The sequence below is a fragment of the Silurus meridionalis genome, chromosome 18, assembly GCF_014805685.1.
Source record: "Silurus meridionalis isolate SWU-2019-XX chromosome 18, ASM1480568v1, whole genome shotgun sequence".
Lineage (NCBI taxonomy): Eukaryota > Metazoa > Chordata > Actinopteri > Siluriformes > Siluridae > Silurus > Silurus meridionalis.
In genome coordinates, this window is record NC_060901.1 from 26,664,480 (window position 1) to 26,679,916 (window position 15,437).

General features: G+C 42.7%; 1 protein-coding gene across 2 annotated transcripts; it reads left to right on the plus strand.

Annotated features, from left to right (window-relative positions):
• Positions 1-1,140: 1,140 nt before the first annotated feature.
• arhgap18 (Rho GTPase activating protein 18) lies at positions 1,141-13,877 on the plus strand. Of its 2 annotated transcripts, none has more exons than XM_046873660.1 (15): positions 1,141-1,424; positions 5,607-5,794; positions 6,495-6,709; positions 6,836-6,899; positions 7,147-7,295; positions 8,256-8,421; positions 8,660-8,751; positions 9,246-9,323; positions 9,918-10,077; positions 10,658-10,740; positions 10,850-11,056; positions 11,147-11,302; positions 12,332-12,450; positions 12,612-12,667; positions 12,840-13,877. In XM_046873660.1, exons 1-15 carry the CDS (start codon positions 1,291-1,293, stop codon positions 12,929-12,931), a joined length of 1,959 nt encoding a protein of 652 aa, XP_046729616.1. In that variant the 5' UTR covers positions 1,141-1,290; the 3' UTR covers positions 12,932-13,877. The 2 variants fall into 2 exon arrangements, with proteins under 2 accessions (XP_046729616.1, XP_046729617.1); XM_046873661.1 differs by having other exon boundaries at positions 11,147-11,287.
• The last annotated feature ends 1,560 nt before the right edge of the window (positions 13,878-15,437 follow it).

Here is a 15,437-nt window from a genome sequence, read left to right on the forward strand (position 1 = left end):
AAAGGTCTGGGGGTCAAACCCCAGTATCACCAAGCCACCACTGGGGGGCCATTGAGCAAGTCCCTTTATAAATATCTCAAAATGATAAACGCAACAATTGGTTTTGCCCCCATTTTTCATGAGCTGAACTTAAAGATCTAAGACTTGTACACAAAAGGCCTATTTCTGTCAAATATTGTTCACAAATCTGTCTAAATCTGTGTTAGTGATCACTTCTCCTTTGCTCCAATCATCTACCTCACAGGTGTGGCAGATCAAGATGCTGATTAGACTGCATGATTACTGCACAGATGTGCCTCAGGCTGGTCACAATAGAAGGCCACTCTTAAATGTGCAGTTTTGCTGTGTTGGGGGTTTGAAAAACAGTAAGTATCTGGTGTGACCACCATTTCCTTACGCATTTGACCCTGTACAGTGAAAACGTCTGTAATGAAAGAACACCTCAAAGTGCAAGATAGCATCGAATGTGAGAATTTGCCCTCTCAAGTCAGTTACGGCGACGAACTGCAGTCAGGTTTGAGACCCAGATGAGGACGACGAGCATGTGGATGAGCTTCCCTGAGACGCTTTCTGACAGTTTTGTGCACATAGAAAAAGTCTTAGATCTTTGAGTTCAGCTCATGACAAATGGGGCCAAAAAAAAAAAAACTATTTTTAAAAAAGTTTTTAAAAAAACTTTTATAATTTTGTTCAGTGTGTATAGTCCCTAATAAAAACAAATAATCAATAATTAATAATATTAGCAATAACAGCAAGAATAATAACAAAAATAAACAATAAATAATCAAAAAGAACAAGAAACATCAATCATTTAAAAGATAATAGCAACAACAAAAACAACAGTAATAATAATAATAATGATGAATAATAATGATGATAAAAATAAGAAAATACACAATAAATAAAATTAATAATAGATACATTTCTACTACTACAAATAATAATAATAATAATAATAATAAGCAATAAATAACCATTAATAAATCATTAATTAATAAATAATAATAATAAATAATAGCAATAATAATAAACAATACAATAAATCACAATAAAACAGTTACAAATAAGAAGATAAAATGATAGAAAGACAGAATTCTAGCCCCGCCCATGCTGACGGATGGAGAGCAGACTTTGGCCCAGCCTGCCCTGAGGGGGCGGAGCTTCTCTGCTCGGTTGTTCCCGTTGTTAGGGAAGAGTCCAGTCGTTAAGGAAAAGTCTTTCTTTGTCTCCGTGTCGGTTTTTTCTTTTCTTCTTCTCATTATTATCGAAGTGAATAATGCGGGCTGAGACATGAATCGGAACCAGGAGGCCCGGGGAGTGGTTCTGACCGGTTACATCAGTAACAGCCAGGCTTTTTCTCCTCCCTGTGCGGCTGATCCTCCTGCTCCGAGCGCCGGGGACGCGCCTGAAGCCGCGGGAGCGAGGTGAGCGCCCCTGGAATAAACCTTATTTATGGGAGGACAAGAGGGAGGACAAAGTCCGACTCATCTGCATGCACGTTCTCTATATGGAGAGTTCTGGTTTGGGGGATTATTTATGAAGTCTAAATGCGAAGTGATGGAAAAAAAAAGAGTAAACAATAGCAAACAATAGAGCGCCTTTATTTGTAATGGTTTTAATGGTTGTAGCGGGAATTGTACTGGTTTTAATATCAAAGGTTTGATTGGTTACTTTCTTGCCTTCTATTGGTATTAATTGAATCTAGTTGAATTTCTGAATATGAGTTCAGATTCTAGTAAATATCTATTATGTTTGGGGGTTTTTTGGCTGATGGACATCATTAGAAATCAATCGGGTTTTGTTGTGTTTCTACTGGAAACCATTACAATTTCTATGATGATTCGGTTTGAGTTGGGGGATTTGTGAACCATTTGTTGTGGAAATGTGCACTTACACTGCTGTAAAAGTATGAGGAGGCCACGCATTATATAAAAAACTTCTATTGTTATGTTTATTATGTTTCAGTAATTATCATATAGTTCTGATCACAAGGTTACAGTGTTTGTTTTGTCGCTAGCACTGGTAAAAAATGAGGAGAAAACAAGAAAGAAAGAAAAAATGATAATGCATGGCCTCTCAAGATTTGTATACTTTTCAGAGAAGATCCAGAGAATACCATGAGATCCGAATCCTTCCCCTTCAGATTCTAACCTGGGCTTTGTAGCGTGACTAGTGTACATACAACGAATTTCCAAAAAGTATTGGTACCCCCGACTGTGTGGTTCTCCTTGCATTGATTAGGACGTCTCTGGATGTGCTAGCATGAAATTTTCCCCTCACTTCAACTACTGTTGGAGCAACGTCCCTGTAGGCAAAGCCAATCTCATGAAGATCTGCTTTCCATGGGTTGGAGGATGTTAAAGATCTCTTTCTATAGAGCTCCAACCCTATCACAAGATCGCCACAAAATCTAGTGGAACATCTCGAAAAAAACTCTTTCATTTGAACGCATCTGTAGGTCAGACATAAACCTCGGACTGTCACAAAGCTCTGACACTGGAGACTCCTTCCATCATCACCACTATTGCCATAGAAACCCAAATGCATCAGAACGAGTGCAGAGTACAAATGAGGTAGTCTATAATCAATAATGCTGCTCTGGAAAAAACAATCTAAACCCTCTGACCAATCAGAATCCAGGACTCGGGTGAAAATGGGCGTAAAGGGAATTTCTCACATGGAGATGTCAAAAATGTGGTCACTTTGACACGTTACGGATGAGAGCATCTCGTTTGGTGTAGCGTCTCCGAAAGTCTGTCCTAACTGGAAAGAAGGGTGGGTTGGAAACGTTTTTTTTTTCCACCTCATGACTCTTTTTAGATTTATCCAGATTTGTGTAGACGTTGCTTTAGAGCCCGTCATGGTGGCCTTAATTCTAGCAACGCTGATGGTTTGCACTCAGAGATATTTATACACACCCCGTCGTTGTTCCCTCAGCGGCGGGACACAATGCAGCCTTTCTCCCGTCAGACAGCGGGACGAAACCCTAGCGCGGATTCCCAGCGGCCTTTTGAAATCAGACTCTCGTGTCATTGTGCGCCTCGAGCCGTACAGACGCAGCTGTCTGAGCGTGACGTCGTCCAGGGGGTGTGGTGCTCCCACCCTGAAGTCCACCTGAGGTCCTGTGTGTGGTTGGAGGGTTCCCAGGTGTCCTTTCAGCTTGTATTTTAGATGCTATCTGAAGATCTTCATCTCTGGCTGACTTCCATCATTCTCCCAAGGGTTTGGTCCCAGCTGGGAGTGCTCTAATAGAACATTAAATGGAAAACGCTTCATGTAGCACACACATGCTCTTCATGCTGTTTAGTCTAGACTGAAACAGTCGCCTCTGTACTGTGTGTGTGAGTGTGTTTCACGTTGTTGCTTAGTAACATCGCACACTTCATGTGTTGAGTCTGTTTCATTATTTCTCAACATTAGCATCGTGTCATGAAGGTCACACGCATTCCGACTGGTCAGAAGGTGTGGACTCGTGTGAACCGCAGTGGTCATGTGACATGGTTGTTGGGAATAAATGGTGACCACTGATAGGTTGAGAGGAATAAATGTTGATCAGTGATTAGCTGTTGGGAATAAGTCAGGATCAGTGATTGGTTGTTAAAAATAAATGTTGATCAGTGATTGGTTGTGATTAATAAACAATGATCTGTGATTGGTTGTTGGAAATATGTGAGGATCACTGATTGGTGGTGAGGAATGAAGTAGCCAGTGGCTCACCATCCTGCAGGGTCCCTTCTGGGAGTAGCCGGTCTGAGTGCCAAGACTTCTGCACCAGCTCGAGTGTAAGATCTGTGCGAGTGTATCAGAGTGTAAATCAGACCACTGAGCAAATTGTTTTGGATGGAAAAGTGCGATGAGGAAATTCTTTCCGATTTTAAGAGACGCACACTCGGTGCTGAGCGTGCCCAAACATGTAAAACTCCATCTGCGCACACACACACACACACACACACACACACACACACACACACACACACACACGTGATTGTTGTGCTGTATGGCTGTTGTGAAACAGCTCTCTCACAGGACATGCGTTGTGTCTGAGGTTTACAGATGTAGGGAAGAGTGTAACCATTGGTGTGGTGTGGGGAAGGAAACAAGGGTAAGATTCTGCCTCCTCTGCCATTCTGCCCCTCTGTCCCTCTGTCCGTGTTCCCCTCTGTCCCGGTGCCCCTCTGCCCCTTCCTCCCTCTGCCCCTCTGTCCCTGTGCCCCTCTGTCCCTTTGTCTCTGTGCCCCCATGTCCCTGTGCCCCTCTGTCCCTGTGCCCCTCTGTCCCTGTGTCCCTCTGTCCCTTTGTCCCTGTGCCCCTTTGTCCTTCTGCCCCTTTGTCTCTGTGCCCCTCTGTCCCTCTGTCCATGTGCTTCTCTGTCCCTGTGCCCCTCTGTCCCTCTGTGGCTCTGTGGAGACACTCAGCGTTTTTTAACTTCGTCTAAAGACTTGCATGTCTATAAACATTTACAAGACGCTAAGACAGAAAAGGCGTGGCTTCATATTTATTTTATATTGTCAACAATATTTATTTATTAAATGGTGATCCGTGATTGGTTGTGAGGTATAAATGGTGATCCGTGATTGGTTGTGAGGTATAAATGGTGATCAGTGATTGGTTGTTTGGGAATAAATGGAGATCAATGGCAGTCTTATGGCAGGTACCTTTGAGCCCGGCAACACTTTACAGCCAGTATATTATAGTATACTGACCCTGATGGCCAGCCACTGTTAAAATTGCACTGTAGGCACACATACATACATACACACACACACACACACACACACACACACACACACACACAAACTACACTGTTAAGCATTTCACACAGACAACAAGAGACTAGAGAAGAAATATTCCTTGCTCACTTTCTAGGTGTGTGTGTGTGTGTGTGTGTGTGTGTGTGTGTGTGTGTGTGTGTGTACTGATACCCTGCAGGTCTACCGTGAAGACAACACAGACTCATTTTACACAGCGAGACTTCGCGAGCACCCTCACTGCTCTCTTCCTGTTTGCGTCTGTTTGCATGTGTGCGTGCGTGTGTGTGTGTGTGTGTGTGTGTGTGTGTGTGTGTGCGTGCGTGTGTGTGTGTGTGCGCATGTGTATGTGTGTGTGTGGGGGAGAGTATTTTTCCTAGCTCTGAGACTGCAGGATTAAAGAAGTCAGAACAATGAAGGGGGAAACAATAGGAGCTGGAGCTTTTGCGTCAGATGGAAGCGACTCGCGTGGGTTGTTGTTGTTGTTGTTGTTGTTTCAGTTCAAGTTTTATTTGTCATATGTACAGATGTCATATGACAGTTTGTACAATGAAATTAGACGCGAAATACAGCAATATTAAACATTAAACAGAAGGGTCTGTATGTATAAGTTTATATTATATGAATTATATGATTATTTACATGCCTTCTAAATTCACTGTCCTCTCCATCCTCACTGTCCTCATTGTCCTCACTGTCCTCTCCATCCTCACTGTCCTCATTGCCTTAACTCTTCTCTCCATCCTCACTGTCTTCTCAGTCTCACCTTCCTTACTTCCCTCACTGTGCTCAGGTCTCACTGTCCTCACTAATTTCACTATTCTTGAGGTCCTCACTGTCCTCTCTGTCCTCCTGCAGTCAAAAGCCCACTCATGTGCAGAAGACGCGAGCGGCATCGGCAGGAACCAGACCGCCGTACCAGCGTTGCAGCTCTCAGGACTCGCTGGACTCGCTGGCCATGGACGACTACTGGAAGGAGATGGAGATCATCCAGCACAGCGGAGACGCCGAGCCTCATGACGAGGTGCAGCTCAAAGTTGCAGACGGTAAGGGCGCATTCAGGTTTCCCCGCCGACGTTGCACTAAAATCGAAGAAATGAAAAAGAATTGCTTCACAGACGTTGTTTCTTTTAACATTTAATGTAGTTATAAATGGATAAAAAGTGTCAAAGTTCTCCTTTTGTGTTTGTATGGACAAATGAACAATTCGGTATTGTTTTCTGTAAAAAAAAATTAAATAATGGAGTCGTAAGAAACAGGAAAAGGCCATAAAGGAGTCTCACGGGAGAGGAAACGCAAAATACACACTCACTGTGCATCTGTACAGGAAGTGGATGCTGGGGGACTTCCTTAAAGCAGGAAAGGGAAGATGGATCCGCTATTCTATTCTCAGTTCCAACGATCCTGCTGGGATTTAATGTGATCTAGTCGCGATTGGCCAGGTTTCAATGAGATTAGCGTTGTAATGGTGGTACAGGTAAAGTACAGTAACACTGGCACTTGACTTGACTCCATTTCTCACGTACACAACGTCAGCGAGGTCAGTTAGAACGGTGGTGGTGGTTGGATTTGACCTTAAGACTTAAATTCACTCTCCTGAACTATCTAACGGAGGTGGAGGTGGTTTCCAACGGGAAATTTTGTGGAGCTGAAATGGTGGTTACTTCAGGCCTGAAATTCCGAAACAGTAGTTTCAAACCCTGTTTATGATAATCAAGGTAATTTTTTGGTTTCCGGTGGCGTTAGAGGGCGAACAGGAAGAGGCGTGGCTGACGGAGGCGGGATTGGCGACGCTGTTCGACGAGTCGGTGTCGGACGACGACGACGGCAAGGTCCTGCTGTCCACCCTGACGCGTACGCAAGCCGCCGCCGTGCACAAACGCCTGGAGACGCTGCGCAAACGCAACAAACCCCACAGCGTCCCAGACGTCAGGGACATCTTCAAACCACACGACGCCAAGGTCAGGGTCAAACAGGTCATTTAAGGACAATCAAGAATCTACTAGGACCCTTTCTAGTACCTCTGAGTTTCCTTAAACGTCAAGCTGTAGCATGGAACATTCATTCAAATAGCATTTTTCTTTTAGGATGATGAGTCCATGTCCAGTAAAGGAAGTGAAACCACAAAGAAGGAAGAAGAAGCATCATCTGGTATTGTCATGAGCAGTCATTAATGCCCATTTTCATGTGCCCCACACACACACACACACACACACACACACGCGATAAACAATCTAGGTTCTACAAAAATAAACATTAGCACAGAGTGATGCTAGCACTTTGCTAGTCAAAACAGCTAATGCTAGTCACCCTAGCTAATGCAGAATCCTGTTATGTTTAAACATATAATGGCTGAACAGGATGGGGATTCACGTCCGTTTTCCGGATCTTCACGCAGGTGTGGGCATGACTGTGGAAAACGGAGAGGGCATGGCCGATACGGAGACAGACATCAACCAGGAGGTGTCGTTCTCTGAGCAGGCGCTGATCTACAAGGAGGGGTTAAAGGTTACACCACCCATCAACGAGGCCGATGACAGGCTGCCTGTGAGTGAGGCGTATCAAAGATTAACACCTGAACTGATTTATCGCTGTTTTGTGTGTGTGTGTGTGTGTGTGTGTGTGTGTGTGTGTGTGCGAGCAAGCGAGCGAGAGCAAAGTTTACAGAGCTCACACTCAAACTGTTTGGTCGTCACACGATAAAGGAATGTGTGTGTGTGTGTGTGTGTGTGTGTGTGTGTGTGTGTGTGTGTGTGTGTGTGTGTAGATCTTTGCCCTTGCAGAATGTGGTTATTAAATAAACACGTTATTAGTGTGTTGTTTAAACATGGGAGTAGTTCTGTGTGTGAGTGTGTGTGTGTGTGTGTGTGTGTGTGTGTGTGTGTGTGTGTGAAATAGATGTTTATGATAATATAAGTGGAATTCAGAATGTGTGCCTCACATTACATGAGTATCATGAATATTTCAGAAAGCAGTACATGGTGAAAGGATACAAACATATACATGTATATATACTGAATGTTATACACTATTAATACCGTGTAGAATAATTTCTGCTGACCCCTGCTGGTCAACGCGCGCAACTACACTGACCAAAAAGAATCCGCTTTTCTAATTATTATTATTATTATTATTATTATTATTATTATTATTATTATTATGATCTCTTTTTTAATTTTGTTACATTTCTCTTTTTTCACCCCTCTTTATTTTACACCTTTCTTTCTTTCTGTCTTGCTTTCTTGCTTGTCCACTTTTTCCTTTATATATTGCTGTGCCTTGTTTTCTTCTTCTTCTTCATTTTATCTGTTTATCATTATGCTTTTCTTTCTTTTTGTCCCTTTGACTGCATTTTCTTCTGTTCTCTCTGGTCTTACCCACCTTTGTTCACCCCCTTTCTTTCATTATTGGTATAATCTCTTCTGCGCTCTCTCTCTCTCTCTCTCTCTCTCTCTCTCTCTCTCTCTCTCTCTCTCGCTCTCTCTCTCTCTCTCGCTTTATGTGCAGGATTTTAGGGTAGTGAGAGATAAGACAGGAATGACTAAAGTAGGAAGTCTTTCTCCGCCCGATATGAAGAAAGTTCACCACCTGGTCCTGATCGAGGTGAGCGCTCTGTTCGACACGGCCGCCATCGACCTCAAGACCCACAAACCGATCAAGGTCAAGGTCAAAGGTCAGTCCCAATGTCGGACCTACTGTGGCAGTTCAGATGCTGCTAAAGCACAGTTTAGTTTAGGTGCTGTTCACTTCAGATGCTGTTCATGTGCAGTTCAGATACTGTTTAGCTGCAGTTCAGGGTCAGTTCAGGGTCAGTTCAGGTGCTGTTCAGGTGCTGTTCAGGTGCTGTTCAGGTGTTTATGGATGTCACTGCTCTGGTCTGGAGTGATCTTTATGGCTGTGGGTTTTTGCAGAGTTGGGATTGTTCGGGGTTCCCCTGACAACGCTGCTGGAGCAGGACCAGAAGATTATGCCAGGGACCCGTGTGCCGATCATACTGCAGCGGGTACGTGTATACAAATGAACTACTAATCCCGAAATCATGCACATGCTGGATTGCATTACATTGTATTGCCAAAAGTTTGTGGACACCTAAACACGTGCTCTTCAAACATCATAGTCCCCATTCACCGTTCTAATGAGCTCCATTCTTTCTGGGAAGATGTTCCACTAGATTCTGGGAAGATTTTTTCATCATTCAGCTACAAAGGGTGTAAGTGAGGAGGCCTGGGGTGGCGTTTCACTATACCCAAATAGCAATGGGGTAGATCAGCAGTAGATCTTCCACTCCAACCCACGGAAAGTAGCCCTTTATGGAGCGGGCTTGCTGAAGCAGGTTTGGGTCCCCTAGTTTGAATGAATGGAAAATGTCATGCTACCACATCCAAAGACGTTCTACACAATTGGTTGCCTTCAGGTTTTGGAGAACAGTTTGGAGAAGAACCACATATTGGAGGGACAGTGTGCTTCTTAAAACAAGTTTTTTTTCTTCTGTTATAGCTCATTTCCCATATAGAAGATGAGGGACTGGATACAGAAGGGATTTTGCGGGTTCCTGGAGCAGCCACCAGAGTGAAGGTATGAGTGAAAGGATCATTGTGAGATAGTTAATGGAAGAAGTCTCCAGTGTCATCACTATATATGAAGCTGTAACTCGGCGTTCTGACATCTTCAGGTTTTTTCTCTAAACTTACCAGCAGTCTTTTTTTTATTCCAACCCGAAGATAAAAAGAAAAATACGATAACACTTTTTTTTATTAATTAAAAAAAATCTCTAAAATAAAAATAAATAAATAATTGCAGATCGTGTTTGTGTTCATTTATTGAAAAGCTGAAATACGTTGCTTTTACTTGAAACTACATTTTGTATATTTTTACTCCATTTCCTGTTTTTCAGTGTCATCTGATGTTTTTTTGTGTTGCATAGTGCGACATCTAGCGGATATTTGGCGGTAGTGCATGGGATAGATTATTGAATAGAATGGATGTAATAGAATTTGGATTATTATAAATGTGAACAGCAAAATGAAGAAAAGAATTTGGATTTTTTTTAATGTGAACAGTAAAACGTACATGTGAAACAAAGTCCATCTCAAATGATGGGAGGCGGGACCTAAGTGTGATGATTTGATATCAATTCTGTGTGTGTGTGTGTGTGTGCATGCCTTGCAGACTGTGTGCCAGGAGCTGGAACTGAAGTTCTACGAAGGCTTGTTCCCCTGGGAGACTTTAAAGCAGCACGATGCGGCAAGTGTCCTTAAGCTCTTCATCAGAGAGCTTCCTCATCCTCTCCTCACCGTGGAGTACTTCAGTGCCTTCTTCTCTGTGCTTAGTGAGTTCACAAACACATATCATACTGTTCAGAACGTCTATTCACTGGAGCTACAGTATGAACTTGCCACAAATGTTCCAGTTCATCCTAGTGCAGTTCAATAGGATTAAGGTGCTGTGATTGGGCAGAACATTCCATGAGAGATATCACTTTAAATGACGTATGATTTGGTGCATCTTCTTGTTGTACGGTGAAGTCGGTTCCAATGAGCCGCAGTCCAGACAGAACTGCGTGGTGCTGAAGTATGGAATGGTAGACATGTTGGTTCATTTCACTTTCTGAAACCTTCCCTGCTCCAAAACAACCCCAATCCATTAAACCTCCACCTCCATGTGTGAGTGTGGGGGTGAGGGAGTCTGATCACATCTTCTCTACTGTTCTCCATCTCACTCAAGTTCTTCTATTAGAGACAAAATATCCCATTTGGACTCCATAGAACTTTCAGCACTTATTCACTGTCCAATTCTTGTGTGTTTTTGCCTTTAACTGAATTAAAACAAAAAAAACCTTAAAATCCAGAAGATACTTGGTGTTTCCACACTTTTCACAATCAAAGTAATACATTTCTATCTCGTTGTAGAATTCCCAATAAAAAAGCAGCAGCTGCAGGCGCTCAATTTGCTCGTGCTCCTCCTTCCGGCTTCCAGTAGAGACACGCTCAAGGTGATTCGCTTCACATTACTCTGTACACTGTTCACATTTACACAAAAAAAATTCAGACTTTTGAGACGAGACGAAACAAACTTCTGAAGTTCTGACCCGTAACCCTTAGGCGCTCTTGGAGTTCCTCCAGCGAGTCATCGACCACAAGGAGCGCAACAAGATGACGTTGAAGAACGTCGCCATGGTCATGGCACCAAATATCTTCATGTTTAAAGGCTTCCGAAGCAAAATCTCAGAGCAGCAGGAGTTCGCCATGGCGACGGGGATGGCCAACATCGTCTGCCTTCTGATACGATACCAGGACCTCCTCTGGACCGTACGTACGATTTTCCGTGCTTATACTCTTATTTCAACACCGGTGTTTATTTTTTAAAGACATTTAAACAGTCTATGAATTTTGCTCCAGATCCCGAAGTTCGTGATGACGCAGGTGCGGAAACAGAACATGGAGCGAAAGATGAACCGAGACCGAGCGGTGAAAAAGCTGCTGAAGAAAATGGCCTACGATCGTGAAAGGAACAGCGAAAAAGTGGAGAAAAAGGAGGAGGTGGTTAAAGGAAAAGTAGGTATTTCATAACCTTGATGGTAGAAGTCTCCGGTTTTCTTTTCTCCGATTTCTGTTTTTTTCCTCGCAAATTTATTTATTATTATATCCTGAAGATAAAAAAAAAAATTTAAAATTCGCTTTCTTTCTTCCTTTTATCATGGTCCTTTCTGTAGCTGTCATCTGACCTCTAGTGGAAATTCAGTGGTATTGCATGTAATAGATCTATCACAGACAGACAGACAGAATTATAGACAGATAAATAAAGAAGTAGGCAGTGAAAAAGTGCATATTTGTGTATACATGTGTGTGTATATTATTCCTCTTATACTATATCGTTTGTAACGGTGTTTAATGGTGTATAATGAGGTGTAATGGTATGGAATAGGGTGTAATAATGGCGTGGCATGGGGTGGAATGGTGTGTAATTGTGTAGCACGGTTTGGAATGGGGTGTAATGGTATGTAATGGTGTATAATAGGGTGTAATGGTGTCTAACGGTGTTGAATGGGGTGTAATGGTGTTTAATGGGTATAATGGTGTGTAATGGGAGTATAATTGTGGGTAATGGTGTGGACTGGGGTGGAATGGTGTGTAATTGTGTAGCACGGTTTGGAATGGGGTGTAATGGTGTATAAGGTTGTGTAATGGTGTATAATTGTGTGTAATGGTGTGGACTGGGGTGAAATGGTGTGTAATTGTGTTTAATTGGGTGTAAAAGGGTTTTATTGTGTATAGTGGTGTGAAATGGGATGTAATGGTGTTTAATGGTGTGACATATTGTTGAATGGGGTGTAATGATGTGTAATAGTGTATAACGGTGTGTAGTGGTGTGTAATGGTTGCTATGATGCTCAGTGTTACTGTAATTATAAATATTACTTAGGGTTAGGGTTAGGGTTAGGGTTAGGGTTAGGGGCTAACCCTAACCCTAACCCTTACTCCAATTTTTTTAATTATCCATCAGAGGAATCCTCCAGCTAGAGAGTTTTCTGAATATAGACAATAACCAAACAGAAAAAAAACTGTGTGTGTGTGTGTGTGTAAGATGGATGGCAGCTTCATCAGGGTCCAGGCCCCGCAATTTTTAAAGGTGTCCATGGCAGTAGAGCTGACTGAAGAGCTCAGGGCATCGGACATCCTCACACGCTTCCTCAGCCAGGAGAGGTGAACACACACACACACACACACACACACACACACACTTCCGCATCGTATTAAGTACTCATGCGCTCAGAAAACAGGAAGTAGAGTTTAATAATTAAACGCTAACAAGCAGACTTATCTGTAAAGTGTGTGTGTGTGTGTGTGTGTGTTTCCTGTTTCAGCTCAGTGCCGGTGAAGAGAGAAGATTTGTATCTATATGAGATCGGAGGAAACATAAGTGAGTAACACACACACACACACACACACACACACGTTTGTTTGAGGAAACACATTCTGGAAACTGTATTACAAAGCCTACATTGATCACATGACACACCCTGTCATGTATATTTTGTGTGTGTGTGTGTGTGTGTGTGTGTGTGTGTGTGTGTGTGTGTGTGTGCATGTAGAGGAGCGTTGTCTGGATGAGGAGACGTACATGAAGGCCCTCCTGGAGCTCAACCCTACAGCCGAGTGGGTCATCAAGTCTGTCCAGCGCTAACTCGGCTCAACGACCTGCCAATCAAGCAACCAACCAATCAAAGGCCTGACCACGGGATTAAAGGGAAACTTCTCCTCCATCTTCTCTCCATCCTTCTGATCAAATGATTTTCCAAATGATCTGCTTTGCTTTGCACTTCAGAGTTGTGCCAGGGTGGAGCGTCGATATTTGGAAACATGATTATTTTTTAATATATTGAATTAATATTTATATACAAATGAGAATTGAGGATTTGATTATGACGGATGGACAGAACGCAGGAACTTGGACGAGTTCCTCAGAAGAAGGCGAAGAACCTGAGAGAAACGATCAGGGCTACGTGGGATCAAGATTGTTTAAAATAATTTTTTTAATGCTTGAACACTATAAAAAAAACACTGAAAGACTCTCTCATGCTTTGCCAAAAGTATTGGGACACCCGAATTTTTCCACCCATAGGTTGGTCTTAGAACTTTGCTTGAACTAAGAGACCCAAACAAAGTGCACAAAGCCAGCTCCATTAAAAGATCTGCTTTCTATGGCATGAAAGATGTGAAAGATCTCCTACTCTAGAGCTCCAGCCCTATTGAGATGATTCGGAACGCCACCCCAGGCCTCCTCACCTCACCTCCATTAGTACCTGACCCTATCTACTAACACCCTTGTGGCGGGATGATAGCAAGTCTTCTAAATATTTCTCCAGAATCTCCACAAAATCTCCTTAAATTCTCCCGAAATTCTCCTTAAAACCTCCCGAAAACCTTCTCAATATCTCCTCAAAATCTCAACAAATTTCCACAAAACATCCCCAGAATCTAGCGGGACATCTTCCCAGGAGAGTGAAGCTCATTAGAGCAGTGAATGGAGATTTAATGTGGAATGTAGATGCCCCAAAAAAAAAAAATAGAACAAAATCTTATGTGTGGGTGTCCATTAACTTTTGGCAGAAAGTGGGCGTTTCCCAAAATTGCAATTGAAAATTTTTACAAAATTTGTGCTCTGACATCATCATCATTATCATCAAACTCACTATTTATAAAAAAAAACAATTGCTCGCTAATTGCTGAATAAAATGAATGCGAGTGATGATGGTTAGCATGATTAGCATGACGCCGTATATCGGTGTGAATCGTTACGTGTTTAGAGCAGGGAGAAACCCTGTTTCCCTGTCCAGTGTGTCTGGATCTCCTGAAGGATCCGGTGACTGTCCCGTGTGGTCACAGTTTCTGTAAGGTGTGTATTAATGGCTGCTGGGATCAGGAGGATCAGAAGGGTGTCTACAGCTGTCCTCAGTGCAGACGCACTTTCACTCCAAGGCCTGTTCTACGCAGAAACAACATGCTGGCTGAAGTAGTGGAGAAACTGAAAAAGAATTCTGAAGTCCAAACTGCTTCTCCTGATCACTGTTACGCCGGACCTGGAGATGTGGAGTGTGATTTCTGCACCGGGAGAAAACACAAAGCCGTCAAGTCCTGTCTGGTGTGTGTGGCTTCTTACTGTGAAAGAAGAGCAGGGAGAAACTTCTGAGGTCGACCTCGAAGACATTCGTGTGTGCTGATTGGTCGGAAGGTGGCAATTCGTTTTTTCTGAAAGCTCTGACACGTGGAAAGCTTCATATCAATGCTCCCATTAGCATACTTTCCCGTTTCCATGGCAACACTATTGGGAAATAATGAACTTTTGGGAGACCACAATAACCTTGCGAGGTGTGGCGTGTCGGATGTCAAGTCTTGAGCTGATCGAGTGGTCAGTTTTTTTGTTTCCACTCTGAATGCTCATGAAGTTAATGTAATTGTAATAATGTGGGGTTTTCGTCCACATAATCATGGCTGCTTTTTCTCCTCTGTGGTATTCCAGTTCCAAAAAAATCCCATTGTTCAAGTTCACACAATGCGCTACATTATTTTGGGATCGAAACAGTCTGGGACGCAACTGCATGCTTGCAAGCTAGCTTCCACATATCTACATCGTTATTAGCGGAATTGCCTCCAGTTTTTAGGTCTCATAGAATAATTGAAAGTCACCATGTGTAAATATGTGCAAAAGTTCTGAATGCTTATATTTCACTCCTTTAGTACCGGAGTCGATGTGAGCGAAACTCAACGAGCCCAATAATTGTTTGCACGCAATTATTTTTAAAAATGTTGCTGCACTTCCAGGTCTCTGGGTATTTTAAGTTGCACAAGACTGAAAATGTTGAAGTTGGCCATCGAACATCGGAGCTAGCAAGTGAAATTTTTATATATTCTCCCTTTTAGCCACTTTATTTAGCTCGCTGAAATAGCCGAGTCAAAGCTTTTTTTTTTCTTGTGGATAAAAACATCTTCGTTTGTTCACACTTTCTTGTCGTTCACGTTTTTCCGCATCTCTGTGTATGTATATATGCAGTTAGCTACTGAAAACCTCATTCAATTCTATAGTAAATTCCAGAATTGGTCACTTGCTAGCATGAATGCTCTTTTTGGCTAACTAGGGCCAAGGACGGCTCTATAGACTGAACTAGCGCCAGTTTAGCTTAGCAAATGGT

Coding starts and splice junctions, on each gene's coding strand:
- arhgap18 (XM_046873660.1), top strand. CDS start 1,291: ATGAATCGGAACCAGGAGGCCCGGGGAGTGGTTCTGACCGGTTACATC. Junction 1,425..5,606: donor CCTGAAGCCGCGGGAGCGAG/GTGAGCGCCCCT, acceptor GTCCTCCTGCAG/TCAAAAGCCCACTCATGTGC. Junction 11,057..11,146: donor ACCAGGACCTCCTCTGGACC/GTACGTACGATT, acceptor ATTTTGCTCCAG/ATCCCGAAGTTCGTGATGAC.